At 39.8% G+C, this 16375-nt stretch overlaps 1 protein-coding gene across 7 annotated transcripts in view; it reads left to right on the top strand.

The window, feature by feature from the left end:
* The window catches only part of GRM8 (glutamate metabotropic receptor 8), a 774265-nt gene that overhangs the window by 375543 nt on the left and 382347 nt on the right, over positions 1–16375 (top strand). For all 7 annotated transcript variants that reach the window (XM_080666922.1, XM_080666923.1, XM_080666921.1 and 4 more), the window contains exons 4-6: positions 5592–5727; positions 6188–6342; positions 7394–7531. In XM_080666922.1, coding sequence (XP_080523048.1) covers positions 5592–5727; positions 6188–6342; positions 7394–7531 — 429 coding nt within the window. The remainder of the gene's footprint in view (positions 1–5591; positions 5728–6187; positions 6343–7393; positions 7532–16375) is intronic.

Below are 16375 nucleotides of genomic sequence, written 5' to 3'. Positions count from 1 at the left end.
TGCTCTCCTGTCAACAACCCATTCACAGATCAGGTCTTCCAGCTTGGAAAATAATGGTTGCCAACCTGATCCACACTTGCGCTTTTTAGCATTTCCCTTGTCCACTTGTTCAATGAGGTTACCATACTCTGCTCACCACTTTCGGACCAATCAGATACTTAACATCTTCTCTTTGCAGAAAGCAGTAAGATTTTGGCCCCAAGAGTCTTCCACGATTCCTTTCTTGTACTCCACGGAGTAGCTTTTTCTTTTTGCGCTCATTTCTAGGGGTAAAAAAAAAAGGAATTGGGGTATCAAGGTGGGGGGAGGGGGATCACTCAAAATAACACAGGGGGGATTAGAGGGGGGAATCAAAATGGCACAGGAGAATCAGAGGGGGGATTACCATTTTGGTAACCCCTTTTGATCCTCCTGTGTCATTTTGATTGTCCCCTCTGATCCTCCTGTGTCATTTTGATTGCCCCCCTCTGATCCTCCTGTGTCATTTTAAGTGATCCCCCTCCCCCCACCCCTGTGCCACTGAACACCTTCACCAGACATCCCCCCTACCCCTTTATCAGACATTTACCCCCTGGGGCCTGCCTGGGGACTGTCACTGGGCTTGCTGGGGCCTGGATCTGGGCTGGAGCAGGGTCTGCCACTGACTGAGGACCTTCAGTCATCATGAAGGCGGCTGCGAGCATCAGGTAGTGTCACCAGAGACAGACCAGCACTCACCACCTTCACCGCATCCTGTCTGCTCTAATCTTCCTGTTCTTCTACACACATCTGCGAAAGTCTCCTCCTCTCTCCCACCCCGCGCTCACCGCTCTCTCCGACCTCCGCCTCCACACAGCAGTGACGTCAGGACTCCGCATAACGTCACTGGTTGCTAGACGCCAGTCGGGGCGGCCCTAGCGACCAGTTTACGGTAAATTAATTTTCATTCTGAGACAGAGCCTGGGGGCCTTATTTTCAGGGGATGCCTTATATTTCACTCAGAAGGAAACCTTTAAGTAGGTATTATTTTCGGAGGATGTTTTATTTTCGGGGAAACACGGTATGTATTTGTTGTCATTTTGTTGTTCATAATTTTTATCTTTACCTTTTTCTTCTTCTTCCTCTTCTTAAAGAATACCTTTCAGCATTTCATGTAATCCTGGTTTGGTGGTGATGAACTCCTTTAGCTTTTTTCTTGTCTGTGAAGCTCTTTATCTGACCTTCAATTCTGAATGATAGCTTTGCTGGGTAGAGTAATCTTGATTGTAGGTTCTTGCTATTCATCACTTTGAATATTTCTTGCCACTCCCTTCTGGCCTGCATAGTTTCTGTTGAGAAATCAGCTGACAGTCGTATGGGTACTCCCTTGCAGGTAACTAAATGTTTTTCTCTTGCTGCTTTCAAGATTCTCTCTTTGTCTTTTGCCCTTGGCATTTTAATTATGATGTGTCTTGGTGTGGTCCTCTTTGGATTCATTTTGTTTGGGGTTCTCTGTGCTTCCTGGTAAGTCTATTTCTTTCACCAGGTAGGGAAAGTTTTCTGTCATTATTTCTTCTAATAGGTTTTCAATAATTTGCTCTCTCTCTTCTTCTGGCACACCAATAATTCGGATGTTGGTACACTTAAAGTTGTCCCAGAGGCTCCTTACACTATCTTCATATTTTTGGATTCTTTTTTCTTTTTGCTTTTCTGGTTGGGTGTTTTTTGTTTCCTCATATTTCAGATCTTTGGTTTGATTCTTGGGGTCCTTTGATCTACAGTTAATTTTCTGTAAATTCTTTATTTCAGACAGTGTATGTTTAATTTCTGACTGGTCCTTTTCCATTTTTTTAGCATTCTCATTAAGGTCCTTGAAGGTCTCACTAAGCTCCTTGGAGATCTCATCAAGTTTCTCGGTGGTTTTTAGAAGATTCTTGAATAACCTTATAAATGTGGTTTTGAACTCTATGTCCAGTAGTTTGCTTTCCTCCATTTCTTTCATTTGTGACATGTTTCTTTGTCTCCACATTTTGCTGCTTCCCTGGTTGATGGAGTGGTTTTCTGTGGTAGGTGACCAGTGATTCAGCCTATCACCTGAGGTGGACACTCTTGGTGCACCCCTTTGTGGGCTGAGTGCAAAGTCTTGGTGTAGTTAAGCCTTGATTGCTGGTGGTACACTGGGAGGAACTGACCTCCAGGCCAATTGGCTGTGAGGACCCGCTGTGTCTATAATGGAAGAACTGCTGTGCCAGAGACACGTTTATGGGGCAGGATTTGCTTCAGTGGGGCTTTGGTGCTCACTGAGTCTGCCTCTTGAATGTGTCAGTTATGGATGTGAGTAGTTGAAATCTGGTGTCGTCTCACACTGACCACTAGATACACTACTTCTGGATCTCCAGTGGGGTGCAGGTCAGCTACTGTCTGAGGCCACCCAGCAGGAGCTACAGCGAGAACTACAGTTTTCTCCTCTTTGCTTGGGGTTTGGAGGTTTTGGAGCTGTCTGACCAGAGCTGCAGTTTGTTAGGTTAAGCTGCGGTAGGGCAGACCATTTATATGCAAAAGCCGCTGTGTGGAGTTTGGGTGGGTTTGTAGATTGTGCGGTGCGGGGTCTCAGGGAGTCACTAGGCTAGGGTGTGGCAAACAGCGATGGCGTCTCTGCATTTCCAAGTCCCCGCATCCTGCGCCCCAGCGCAGTAAACAATGGTTGCTGTGCGCACCTCTGCAAGGAAGCCACCCTCACTTTCGGACCCGATGGCAGACAGTCCAGCTTCTCCCCGTAGGAGTTTGGGTCCCCAGCATCTCCCCAGAGACTGGAGTTCAGAGTAATTGGGAGCTTGTCTCCCTTCGGGTTGAAAAAAGCAGCGCACCCAGTCGCCAGCCACCAGCCCGATTCGCGTGCCTCTGTACCTCAGCTTTTCAGTGCTTGTGCACGTCTCAGTGCTCTTTTCTCTTTCCTTCTAGTTGTAGAACTTCCACTCAGCCAGCTTTCCCGTGATTCTGGGTGATAGACGTTTTATCTTTTAGTTGTAGTTTTGAAATTGTTGTTCAAGGCAGCAGTTTAAGTGTTTACCTATGCCGCCATCTTAGTTCCCTCTCGAAACTCTTACCTTTAAAAAAATTTCACCTCTCTCACACATTTTTGTTACACATTCATCTGTGCTCCCATTTATGGTATATTCTCTTAATTTTGAAATTTATCCCATATTCCATGATAATTTATTGGAATGTCTATCTCCCAAAATGGATGATAACTCCTGGACTGGACTGTATTCCCAGTGTTCAACCTAATGCATAGCATATAATGGCATCCAGTAACTTTTAGGGCATCTGAATGCATTGCTTATTGTTTGGGAGTAAAAATGCCTTTCCTACATAAACAATGGTATGAATGATGATTTAATAATCAACTGACTCAAAAAGCCTGCTTAAAACATAATAGAACTGAAACATATTGCTAATATTGTTTTCCACACCCCTAATATTAGCATATTATTTCTCTGCTTTATTGCAACCAAGAAACCTTTCTTCTTCTTTTATCCTAGCCCAGTGGCAGAGATCTATCTTAAACTTTTCTTTTTGATCTCTCTTTGCCTTACAAGGAAAGGCCAAGGAAAAGTTCTCTTCTGTAATAGTAGGATGGGATTTCTACCATTTTGATTTTCATGATGGAGACATATGTCAACTGAGGGGTTGAATCTTGGGGACTTGCCTGTGTCTCAAATAGTCATGAAGACCACTTGTTTCATAACATGCCATTATGCTAATGCATAAGAATTTTGCTGCCATACTATGAACTATAAGATGAAAATAACTTTAAAGGAGCTCTATTAATAAATAGAAGTATCAAAAGAGCCTTCCTATTAGTGTTCTCATGCATAAGAAAGTCTTACTCATGCTTTTTACTAATCCAGGCACTTGTCCTTTGACTTGTATTAAATGAATCAAAAGGGTCCTTCTTCCTTGACTCCTTAACTCTTGTCACACTTTTTGTGTACTTTGGTTTTCTTGTAGACAGCCACAAAAATAATGCTTAAACTTGGGAAAAAACATGATGTATGATTAAGTAATTGATGTAATGTATTTGATACATACATTATAATTCAAACAAACATGACTGCTTTTAATAGGTGAGAAAAGCAGATGTTTTAAGAAACAATATTCTGTACCAAACCGTGTGTTTTTATAAAGTAGCACTGTTGGTGGGAATGCAGATTGGTGCAGCCACTGTGGAAAGCAGTATGGAGTTACTTCAAAAAATTAAAAATGGAACTATCTTATAACCCAGTGATTTCACTTCTGGGAATTCATTCAAGGAAACCTGAAATATTAATTCAAAAGAATACATGCACCCTTATGTTCATTGCTGCATTATTTACAATAGCCAAGATTTGGAAGCAGCCAAGTGCCCACCAGTAGATGGATGGATAAAAATGCTGTGGTACATTTACACAATGGAACATTACTGGGCCATAAAACGGATATCTTACCCTTTGTGACAACATGGATGGACCTGGAGAGTATTCCACTAAGTGAAATAAGCCAGTCAGAGAAAAACAAGTACCAGATGATTTCATTCATATGTGGAATCTAATGAACAAAATGAACTAACGAGCAAAAGAGTGACAAACTCATAGATACAGAGTAGGCTGATAGCTATTGGAGGGTGGGAGTTGGGTAGGGGTATGGAGGGATTGAACATAAAAGGAAAAAAGAGAAAAAACTCATGGACATGGACACAGTGTGGTGATTACTGGGGGCAGAGGGCTAGAGGGATAAAGAGGAGAGTATAGGAGGGATAAATGGTGATGGATAGAGAATGACTTGGTGAACACACAATACAGTATATAGATGATGTGTTGTGGAATTGTGCTCCTGAAACCTGTATAATTTTGTTAACCAGTGTCACTCCAATAAATTCAATAAAAAAGAAAAAAGGCAAGATATAAAATGTTGGTGACGATATGGAGAAAAGGGAAACATTATGCACTGTTGAATACTCAAGATATAAAAATCTGAATTGGTACAGTAACTACTGAAAACAGTATGAATGTTCCTCAAAAATTAAGACTAGAACTACCATATGATACATCAATCCCCTTCTGGTTATGTATCCAAAGGAAATATAAAGAGAATCTTGAAGAGATATCTGCATGCCCATTTTCTTTGTAACATATTATTCACAATACTCAAGATATAAAAATACCCTAAGTATTCATAAATAAAGAAGATGTGACTATATATATGTGTGTATGTATATATATATATATATATATATATATATATATATATATACATGTATATTTCAGTCATGAGAAAGAAAGACATACCACCATTTGTGACCACATGAATGGAACTTGAGGACAGTATACTAAGTGAAGTATAATGGTGGTAACCAGGGGTAGAGGGCCAGGTTGAATAAGTTATGGGGAGCGAATGTATAGTACAGTGATTATAGTTAATAATATTTTTATATACTTTAAAGCTGCTAAGATAATATATCTTAAAAATTTTCATCACAAGAAAGAGAAGCAATATTCTATACCAAATCATGTGTTTTCATAAAGTAGCTAACCTCATTAAGTTGGTTAAATAAATGCCCTTTATGAGTCACTGTCTTCTTTTGAAAAAAATAGGTGGTGTCTGCATTGCTCAATCACAGAAAATCCCACGTGAACCAAGACCTGGAGAATTTGAAAAGATTATCAAACGCCTGCTAGAAACGCCTAATGCCCGGGCAGTGATTATGTTTGCCAATGAAGATGACATCAGGTACTGATTAATTTTCTTCCTTATGTAGGATCATATTTGTGGCCCATATCCTTTTTTTCCTAACATATTTCATGTTCAATATAAAGTCTTGTGAGATTTCACAGGAATTGAAACATTCTTATGCAATTTCCAGATTGCCTTATGGTGCACAGAGACACAACAGTCTTCGAGTTTCTAAGTCTGAAATGTCTATTGAGTAAAACCTGGGGACTGAAAGAAGTGAGACAAGTAAGGTTGATAGAATGAAGGGAATATGGTTAAGGATTAGGTTAATTAACAGGTGCTGGAGTTAAAGTGACCAATATATTTCCTTTAGAAGATGATAAGACTCAGGCAGTTAGAATGATTGTGTAATGGTGCCCTAGTGAATGTATATAACTTGATATAGCCATCTTGTAACATTCATAGGTGTAGTGTTTCTTGATAAATGTGGTATGTTTATTTCTTTTTATTATGATAGGAGGATATTGGAAGCAGCAAAAAAATTAAACCAAAGTGGGCATTTTCTCTGGATCGGCTCAGATAGTTGGGGATCCAAAATAGCACCCGTTTATCAGCAGGAGGAGATTGCAGAAGGGGCTGTGACGATTTTGCCCAAAAGAGCATCAATTGATGGTAAGGATGCATGGTAGAGAATTTGTTTTCATTCCAATTAAATCAAAACTCAAAGATGAAATCAGAGTATCAGCATATAATGAAACACACCCATTATGGATGACCCTGGAAAGAATTTTTAGTTCTGATGGCAAAATTGCCAAGACAGTAACTATTTAACTCAGCACATATATTTTTTATAAGCGTACCTACTGGATTTTTTTTTAAGAAAGGCAATTATAGTTGGCCTTATATATTTCCATGATGTTAACCATTTTCATGATGTTACCCTCTAAGTTTGCATATTTCCATGGGCATATCTCATGGTTATAACATGGTTGGAGGGATAGGGTTTGCTAATTAGAAAATGAAGACGTGATGCTGGGCTGACCCTACGGATAAAATAAACCCTACAGCAAAGATGTGGAGCATCCCTGAAAGGCAGCTTGTCTCCCAGATGCCTTTGCCAATGGTGCTGACAGTGATTGAAATTTCTACCTTTCCCATTATCCTTTTGAGTAAGGCATTATTTCCAGCTGGTCTCTCTTCAATGTGGTCATTACCTGAGCAGGCTGACACTTTAGCCCATTACCCATGACTCAGAAGATTATATTAGTACTGATTAGTTAATTGAATTTGTTGAAAATGGAACATATAGGACAGATAAATTTTGAGGTGGGTAGAAGCATAAAAGTCTTGAACATTAAACCCTGAAAGGAGAGAGAGAGAGGGAGAGAGAGAGAAAGAGAGAAGTCTGAGTTGGTTCTGACTGTTTAGCATGAGGTCACTGGTCACTGCCACTGGGAGACCTAGAGGAGGGAGAGGTTGAGATGACAACAGGCTTTCCTGTTACACTCATCCCTAGTGCCAGACGCCTGAATGATGAATTGTGTGGGCAGAGATATTGTCCACTGATTCTGCTTGACTTGCCATAAGGGAAGCTTTTGGTTCTCCCCCATTTTTTTTTCATGGAACAATCACAGTATAACATAATATCCATTTAAAAGCTCTGATAGTATTTGGTTTTGATTTTGAAAGAATATTAAAATCATACCTTTCTTCTTTAAAATAGGATTTGATCGATACTTCAGAAGCCGAACTCTTGCCAATAATCGAAGAAATGTGTGGTTTGCAGAATTTTGGGAGGAGAATTTTGGATGCAAGTTAGGATCACATGGAAAAAGGAACAGTCATATAAAGAAATGCACAGGTAGCCACTTAAATGTTTTCCTTGGCGCGTTCTATCATTACCTGAGAAATGAAGTGTTTCTACATGGATAACTATGAGGTTATTTTCTATTTTCTTGTGTCTCTTGTCATGATTTCCTGGAAGGGCTGAGCACATACTGCTCATTCAACAAACTTAGGTGTAATCATTGGTTCTTACAGTTAAACAACAAGTATTTACTGGGCATATGCCAGGTGCTGGGGTATTTCAGTCCTATTTAAAAAAGGATTTGTTGAGTTTCTACTTTGGGCAAAGCACTTTATTAGGATTGCGGGGGGTGGGGGGGTATGGACAAATAAGCAAGACATGATATTGCTCTCTAGTAAAAATGATGGATCATAATAATTTGCTATAAGACACTAATTTAAAAAAATACTATTTTAATTCATGTCCCCTATAATATTGCCTTCCATTTCTGCATAGCACTAGCAGCTATGATTTTTCATTTTATATATCTTATGCTTAAAAATAGTAGTGATATTAAATATTCATATTTTAAATGTAAGAATTAAACATTCTAATTACCCATTTTATGACTTTATGTATGGAATATTAAAAATTACTTAGAACTAAGTAGTACATTTGGCAAGATCACAGATATAAGGTCAGTATAAACTTTAAAAAAATTTTTTTACGCTCTGGCTGGTTTGGCTCAGTGGATAAGGCGTCAGCCTGTGGACTGAAGGGTCCCGGATTCGATTCCAGTCAAGGGTACATGCCTGGGTTGCAGGCTCGATCCCCAGTGGGGGGCGTGCAGGAGGCAGCCGATAAATGATTCTCTCTCATCATCGATATTTCTATCTCTCTCTCCCTCTCCCTTCCTCTCTGAAATCAATAAAAATACATTTTAAAAATTCTTTTTACATATATATCATATTATATAATACACTAACACATGAAAAATGAAATTTAAAGGCTACTGTTTATAGCATGATAATAAAACCATAAAACATTGTGGGTAATGTTAACAAAGATGCATAAATCCTCTATACTGAATACTATAAAACTTGAACAGGTATTTTATAAGTAGACATGCCTCCCTTGTGCCCATATTTTGATATATCCTCCTTTCTCTCAATTCACTTCCTTTGGAATCATCTGTTCAAATAAAAGGTGTACTACAATAAGTGCTAGAGTGGACATATGAGCAGAGCGGGAATAGGTGCCATGCTGTGGAGGGAGCTGGGTGAGAAGAGCTTGCATCCGAGTGTAAGGAGACAGACACTAAACAAATAAATGTATAGAGGAACAGAGACTTCCAGATGCTGAGAGGTGCTTACAGGAAATAGCAGAGAGAATGTGAGAGGGTGACCAGGAGGAATGGCAGGGAGGGGAGCAATTCGATCGTGCGGTCACAGGAGGCTGCACCAAGTAGATGGCATTTGCAATGAGACCTGAAAAGCCAGAAGGTGTCAGCCATGTGAAGATAGGAGGGCAGCCCATTGCAGGGTCCAGGGCAAATCTCTTTTGTTCAAGGTGCCGGGGAGGCTGGAGTGAGTGAGAGAGTGAGCATAGTTAGCAAGAGGAAGCATGAGGGCAGATGAAGCTAAAGAGATGGGCTGGGGCCAGGTCATGCAAGTTCTGGAAGTTCTTTCCAGAAGCTCCAGAGCTGAGGAGTTTGGGCTCTATTCTACCTGTAGGGTAGAATTACTTGAGACTTTTTACCCAGGGCATTGCTCAGATGCCTATTTTAAGAAGATTCCTCTGCAGAAGTGTGAGGAGAATTGGAGATCAGGGGTGAGAAAGGAAAAGGGTCAGTTAGGTACCATCCAGTTCTGGCGTTGGGCAGTTATGGCCTAAACAAAGACATGTGAGTTAGGTGTAGATCACAGAGGACAGACATCTAGTAGGTAGTATTTAACCACATGGTGAGTGACTAACACTGGGGGTGGTAGTTAGTGATGGAATATTAAATCTCTACCAGCTAGGTCTAGGAAAATAGTTAGGTACTTACCTAACAGAGAAGACAGAATGAATGGTGAATTTGGAGGGACTGACTTGAATTTGGTTTTGATGTAGCCCAATGGAACTGCCCAGCAGGTGGCAGCATAAGGTCTGGGACCCCACAGAGCTTTTGGCACTAAAAATACATATTAGGGAATGGCAGATGGAGATGTGGAAGTTAAAGACCAGGGCAAAGATGCAATTGCCCTTGGAGCTTGAGCAGAGATGAGGGATGACAATGAAAAACTCTAGAAAAGGAAACTGAGCAGGTGAGTTTTGGAAGGAAATGAAGGGGGAGGAGTCACTGTCTTCTCAGTCTCCAGGAAATAAGATGGGGTGCACACAGTACTGCAGAGAGGGGTGGCTGAGGCATAGGAAGTGTAATAGGGAGACTCACATTGTGAAATGGAACTGGGATTGAGGAAGTGGAGGAAAGAATGCTGGTTGAAGAAGTTTGGCAGAAAAAGGAAGTGGATATAGTAGGGGAACTTCAGGAAGAAGCAGGGTGCAGAAGTCTTCTTTAGGATAGAGCACGCGTAATCCTGATTTCAGGTAGACTGAGCATTCGGAAGGAATAGCTAGGGAAAGAGAAATGAAATGTGGAGTAGGATATTGACAGAAATGTTAGGGAGAGGCATGAAGAGGAGGTATTATTTTAAATAATGTGACTAAGTTGAAAAAAAAGAAATAGACAAACATGCAGATAAGCAGAGGGGGAAAATTATGTAATTAAATGCTATATTTGGGCATAGATATTAAGGAATTTCAGAAAATGAATAGCTGTAAGTTCAAGTTTTTAATTTAAAACTTCATGGAGGAGGTGCGCTTGATAATAAGAAAGATTTGAGAAGGAGCATCCAAGATGATGGACATGGTGGGTGAGCAGGGCAGAGACGGAGAGTAGGAAGGGGAGAGGGATGAGGAAGCGTGAAGAGGTCTGCCTTACTGGATAGGAGGGAGCATGGTAACGAATAATGAGAAGTAAAGAGGGGCCACTTTATAGAAGGACTTGAGAGTTGATACATAGAGTCCTTTCTGTGTTTTTCATTCAGATATATTTTACACTGTGCTTAATTCTGAATTCTGAATGTGTTTGATCATCTGTACATTCATATCCTATTGTTTAGACTGTTGAATGAAAATCTACCAGTAACTGAAATGATGAATACACTTTTCTTTTTTATATATATTACATAATAAAATTGGTAGGAAATTAGTATTAACTAATTGCATAACTTGCAACAGACTGTTTTCAGAATACAGAGTTTGCCTAAATTCACATTTCCCCCCACATGTTGATGAATATAGATGTCCTGCTGATAGCTGTAGATGGTGTGAATTGGGTACTTATTTCAGGCATAAACACTGACCTGGGTTGTAGTAGAACCCTGACTTGGTGCCATGTCTGCTTCAGATTCCTTTGATTTACTTGGGTATTGTTAAAATTGCAGCAATCTGTCCAATTAGAACTATTCTAGTGCAATGGAAATAGTGTTTTACTCCAAGTGCTAGGACAAACGCACCCTTAGGGAACAGGTTCAATAAACAGATTTTCATCCAAATTCCATTGTGGATGATACTGAAATAACTTGTCCCCGGGGAGAAAATAAGTAAATAATGCAACATCCTAACTTACATTAAAAACAAACAAACAAACAGTACCATATGAACATTTCCAAATGGTGAGAGAAAATACTTGTGTCCCAAATGACCATCAGCACACAGTTTTCATCTCTGTTTTGGGGGAAGGGTGAAGATGATCTCCCACCTTAATGGTCAGATATACTTCAGATGGCAGGATATTCATAAATTAAGAAGTGCACAGGGTGTGAAACTTGTTTATATTTGTGCAAGTTGCAAAATTTGGCCTTACAAGGTTCGCATTTTAACCATCCACAATGAGTCAAAAAATTAGGGAACTCTGTGAAAATGGGATGCCTACAGGGTCCTTTTAGCTGCATTCGGAACATCAATTGTGAGTTAAGTTTTAAGCAAAATTTTACCTTAAGCGATGATAATCTGTGGACGTAATTATTTTCTTCCATTGTGGGTAATACTAGCATGTATTTACGTGGTTAAGAGAGTGCTTCCCAGCAGGGCAGGGCTTCTTCATATCAACCTGTAGGAGACAGAGTATCCTCAAACAGTGAGGAGCATCCTCTTCCTGAAATTAATGCCGCGCAGTTTTCTGAGATGATTTTTCCCCTAGAATCTCAGGAAAACCTTCAAAAAGATGTGATATTACTGTTAACTTAGATATCTGTACAAGTTCCAAAGTGAAGTAATTCCTACCATCTATCTAGCTACTTAAGTGGTTTTATTGCTTCTAAGAGCTGCTGAGTTCTGAAAGCCTGGACTGCTTAATCCTACTTAAAATTCCCTTTGTCTTCTCAAGAAGAAGAAAGGATTCTTTTATACTTGCTATCATTGGGTGATGGGAGTTATTATAGAGACATTTATCTGACCTCTCCATTTGTCCCTCCCTTGTTCCACTTTCACACTTAATGCCTTCCCACTCCTCAAACAGATGTGCACACCCTCCCTGGAGAATTGTGGGTCTTCATCATCTCTCCCTGCCTTGGCACATTTTTCACACACCCATTTCCCCAGTCGGGCCTCTGCCTGAACTCTTCTTCCACTGTTCCCCTCGCCTCATTTTTTCTTTTTTCCACCTTTTCTCTGGTCAGTTCCTTACCTGACATTGTTTTGTTCAGCAAGACTCTCACTGGCAGTGGAGAGTTTGTTTGTGTGCTTTTTTGAGGTGTCACTTAACGTTGTAATGGCTGTCATGCTGACTTTTTGTCTGTTAGAGAGGCCTACTAGTGAAAACTGCAGGGACCTGAGTGTGTTCAGCTGAGCTGCTCCTCAAAGGTGGACTCCTCCTTGGTCACACTGTTGGCCTTGACTTTCAGTTCTCCCACAGGAGTTGTGACTGGCTCTTTCTTTATTAAAACAACACCCCCTGACCAACCCAATAAATCCAATCGGTTCCATATAGCATCTTAATGCCTTCCTTTTGCTACTTCCATCCACCCCTCCATTATTTATTCACTTGTTTATTCATTTAGGATAGCCTGCTTGTAGCAGACACTGTGCCATAGATAGAGACAAAGAGCAGACCACCCTTGTCCTCAAGTTGCTCACAGAGGCACTGTCTTATTGAATTTGAAATGCTTTCCTTGTCTGTTGAGTTTCAATCCTCAGCCAGGAGGTTGGGACACTGCTGCTTAGCCGGAATGTGCCTGATACTGAGATGCTAAATGATGGTGAGCAGATGCTACTTGAAATGGCCTATTGATTCTTATTTATGATGATAGAAATAATGGTAATGGAAAAAGCAATGTACAAATATGTTTCTTCTCACAAACAAGCAGTTCTGTCACTGAACCAAATAGGAGGCTCAATAATTAGCCTCCTGAAAGGCCCGTCAGTTATAGCCTAGTGCCAGAGTAACTAGGTATCTTTTCAGGTGTAACTGCCTCTCAATAGTCCTCTATATGCTTTGGGAGACTATGGAAGGTGGGAGCTTTCACCCTTCACCCAGGACTCATGGAGACCATATGAGTGAATGGGGCAGTTAGGAGGGGGATGGGATGGACACAGGGAGTGTTGGTGAGTCAGAATGAAAGGAAGCTAAGATAACTTTCCCTGTGTTAAAATGTGTTCTGCCATCCCCATTTGCCTATTGCCTAGACAGTGGTCGGCAAACTCGCGAGCCGCGGTTTGCCGCTCTGTTGACTAATGAGTTTGCCGACTACTGGGATAGGGGCTTAATCACAAGGAACAACAACAGCCTGTAATTATTGGAATCGAGAGTCTAGGTCAGTGGTCGGCAAACTCATTAGTCAACAGAGCGGCAAACTGCGGCTCGCGAGCCGCAGTTTGCAGACCACTGACCTAGAGTAAACTCTGTTGGGGACAGTGTCTTTACATTAACATCATGAAGTGGCAGTTAATCCACATGCTGCTGTTCTTAGCAAGTGAAATAGCAGAAATCCCAGAGTAACTTATTTATGCCACTTCTGATATTCCATATTGAATTCCAATAGATGCATATGAGATGACAAAATAGGCATTGATTTCAGACATAACTACATTTCAAAATTTTACAGCTGGGATGTAAAATCAAAATTATCCTCTCATTTTCTACATGAAGAAACTGGTACCCAGAGAAATTCAGTGAATTATTTAAAAATCACAGTGTCAGAGCTGCAATTAGAATCCTGGTCTGTTTTATTTGAATTTGTGTTTTTACATTTATATTGTCAATTTTTTAATTATTTTCTTATTTCAGAGTTTTTACCTTATAGTTGAAAAGTATATTTCTCTTTATATTTTATGTATGACAGCAGTGCATCATGGAATTTTAAAATCGCCAGCTGTAATGTGAAATAAAAATAACATATTGGTTGTTACCTAATCCTATAAAAAGTAGGAAACATTTAAATATTCTTCACCTTGATTTTTAATGATATATATAGTATTTGTAAGTGGGCCTGGGACAGAATAAATCATTTCATCCAGTTCCCTGGCCCCTTGCCATTTATAAAAGTATACCAAGGACTATATTTTTAAAAAACCCACAAGAGAAACTATCAAATGCAAGCTTCTAGAACTCCACAGCTAGTGGCACTGAGTTATAGCCATTCGTTTTGCTAAATTACAGTTAGTTTGCTCATTTTTTCACTCCTTTATAGAAAACAATTTCGCCTATTTGAAAGCAGTGTGGGAAGAACTATAATGTATAATAACATTCTAGAACTTGTGCGCAGACAAATCACCTGAGCGCCTGGTTAAAATGCAAATTCTGATTTTGTAGTTATAAAGTGAGGCACTCTGAGCTTCCCACCAGTTGCAGGTGGTATGGATAGTGTGGGCTCTGGGCCACGCTTTGAGTAACATGGGGTATTAGAATTAGTTTATGGAGATAGCAACAGCATTTGACATTTAATTAACAGAATAGATACTCAACTGTGCTGAAGATTACCAAAGGTGCCCTACAGTAGATCATCTAACTAAGACTAAATTGTCAAATGCAAAGCTTACAATCTAGAGCTTGTGTTGTATATTCAAATCGGTAAAGTGTGAAGATAAAGTAATATGTGTGTGTGTGTGTGTGTGTGTGTGTGTGTGTGTGTGTGTATGTCTCTGTCTCCTTATTAGAAAAATTTGAAGTGGAGAGCTCAGTTAATAGTATACAGATGCACCTGTGTCTCCAAAAATTTGCAAAATAGATTACAAAGTTTGCCATGTCAAGATTCAAAAATATTCTGAAAACTTTAAAAGGATCCTGCACTGTTAGTCATAAATAGAGTGATGGAATTGCAAAGGTCCATAGAGACCATTTTTCTCAATTTTTTCATTTTGCAGAAAAGAAAATTGAGGTCCATCTGGTGTAAGTGAGTTGTCTAAAACCATAAAGCTAGATGAAGGTGATGAAGGGACTGAAATCTGATTTGACACTTGATTCTTTCTTTAATCCTTTCCTGTTCTAAAGGCTTTTCCCAACACAGGACTGAATTTCACTAACTCATTCTACTATTTTGTCCTGTTCTGGGTGGCCTGACTGTTTTCCCAATGGCCATTTAAGGTTAAGTATTCCCTCTTTGTGATGCTTGCCTGGCTACTAAGAGCTCAGATCAATGCTCTTGGTCTGAGAAGCACTAATACTGCTTGAATTGTGGAAGTACCTTTGGTTAGACGGAGCTTTAAGGGTACATAAAGTCTTGCATTTTTTCAGGGAATAACTTAAGACAAAGGAAAAACCATTCTACAGAGTGAAAATGAATTCAGGAGTTTAGGTATCCCTTTCTGTAAATCACGCAGTGGACTGGCATTAGTTTGATTGGGTGGAATTCACATGTGTCTGGATGAACATGATCTCTGGAATATTACACTGAAGGACTCAGCAATGGAAAGGGAATATTGGGAATCACGTGACAGCAAACCATTTTGGATAATCATTTATTTGGAAATCCGCAATAAGACTTGGAACAGTGAAGATGAAGCAGTGGGTAGAAAAGTATAGAAACATTAGAAAAAATTGTCTTTCCCTCAGTGCTTATTAAACTTCATTGGAGGGAGTCAATTCATTAAAAACAAACAAAGAAAGAATATACAGATGGCTCAATATTAGGAAAATGTGATATTCCTAACCCTAAAAAGACTACAAAACAGGTACATATAAAGGGCTATTTATTTGCATTATGAAAGGATTTAGACAAAATGAAGAGGTAATTAGTATGATTATTATTTCAGATAGAGGGAAGCACAAAGGCCAGTAGACTAGAGAAAGAATAATAGTTTGAGGAACTGAACAAGTTTAATATGGCTAGGATAGAGAGCAGGTAGGAGAATAGTAAGAGAGAAGGATATGGATCTAGCCATAGGACAGATCGTGTGAGATTTTATATGCCTCATGAGGCAGTTGAAATTTGTTATGAACAGTGACATAATGGTTTCCATTTCAGTAGGATTATTCAGGCTGTAGCATAACACTGAGAAAGAGAGACCAGTTAGATAATATAGCAATTTCTCTAGAGGTGACAGTGGCCTAGGTAACAATGGAAAAAAGTGGATGGATATAAAAGATATCTAATTAGTTGGTTATGTGACTCTGAAGCTGAGGAAGAGATCTTGCTGTAGAGATAAAGGTGGGACACACTAGCCTGTAAATAAGGTTAGGTGAGAGAGACCCAAAACGCATGTGAAGAGCAAATTGCACAGTGTCTGAGTCAGCGCTTAAGGGGTTCAGACTTTTGAGAATGTGGTGAAGAAGAGGACCCTGGCATTCCTTTTTTTTCTTTTTTCTTTTCCTGAGAATTTTCCTCAATACCCATGGTTATCCATTAGAGATATCCCCTAAGGACATATCTCTATTCC

Source organism: Plecotus auritus (assembly GCF_963455305.1).
Source record: "Plecotus auritus genome assembly, chromosome: 4".
Classification (NCBI taxonomy): Eukaryota; Metazoa; Chordata; class Mammalia; order Chiroptera; family Vespertilionidae; genus Plecotus; species Plecotus auritus.
The sequence above is the reverse complement of the archived record's forward strand: the minus strand, read 5'-3'. Positions and strand labels throughout refer to the sequence as shown.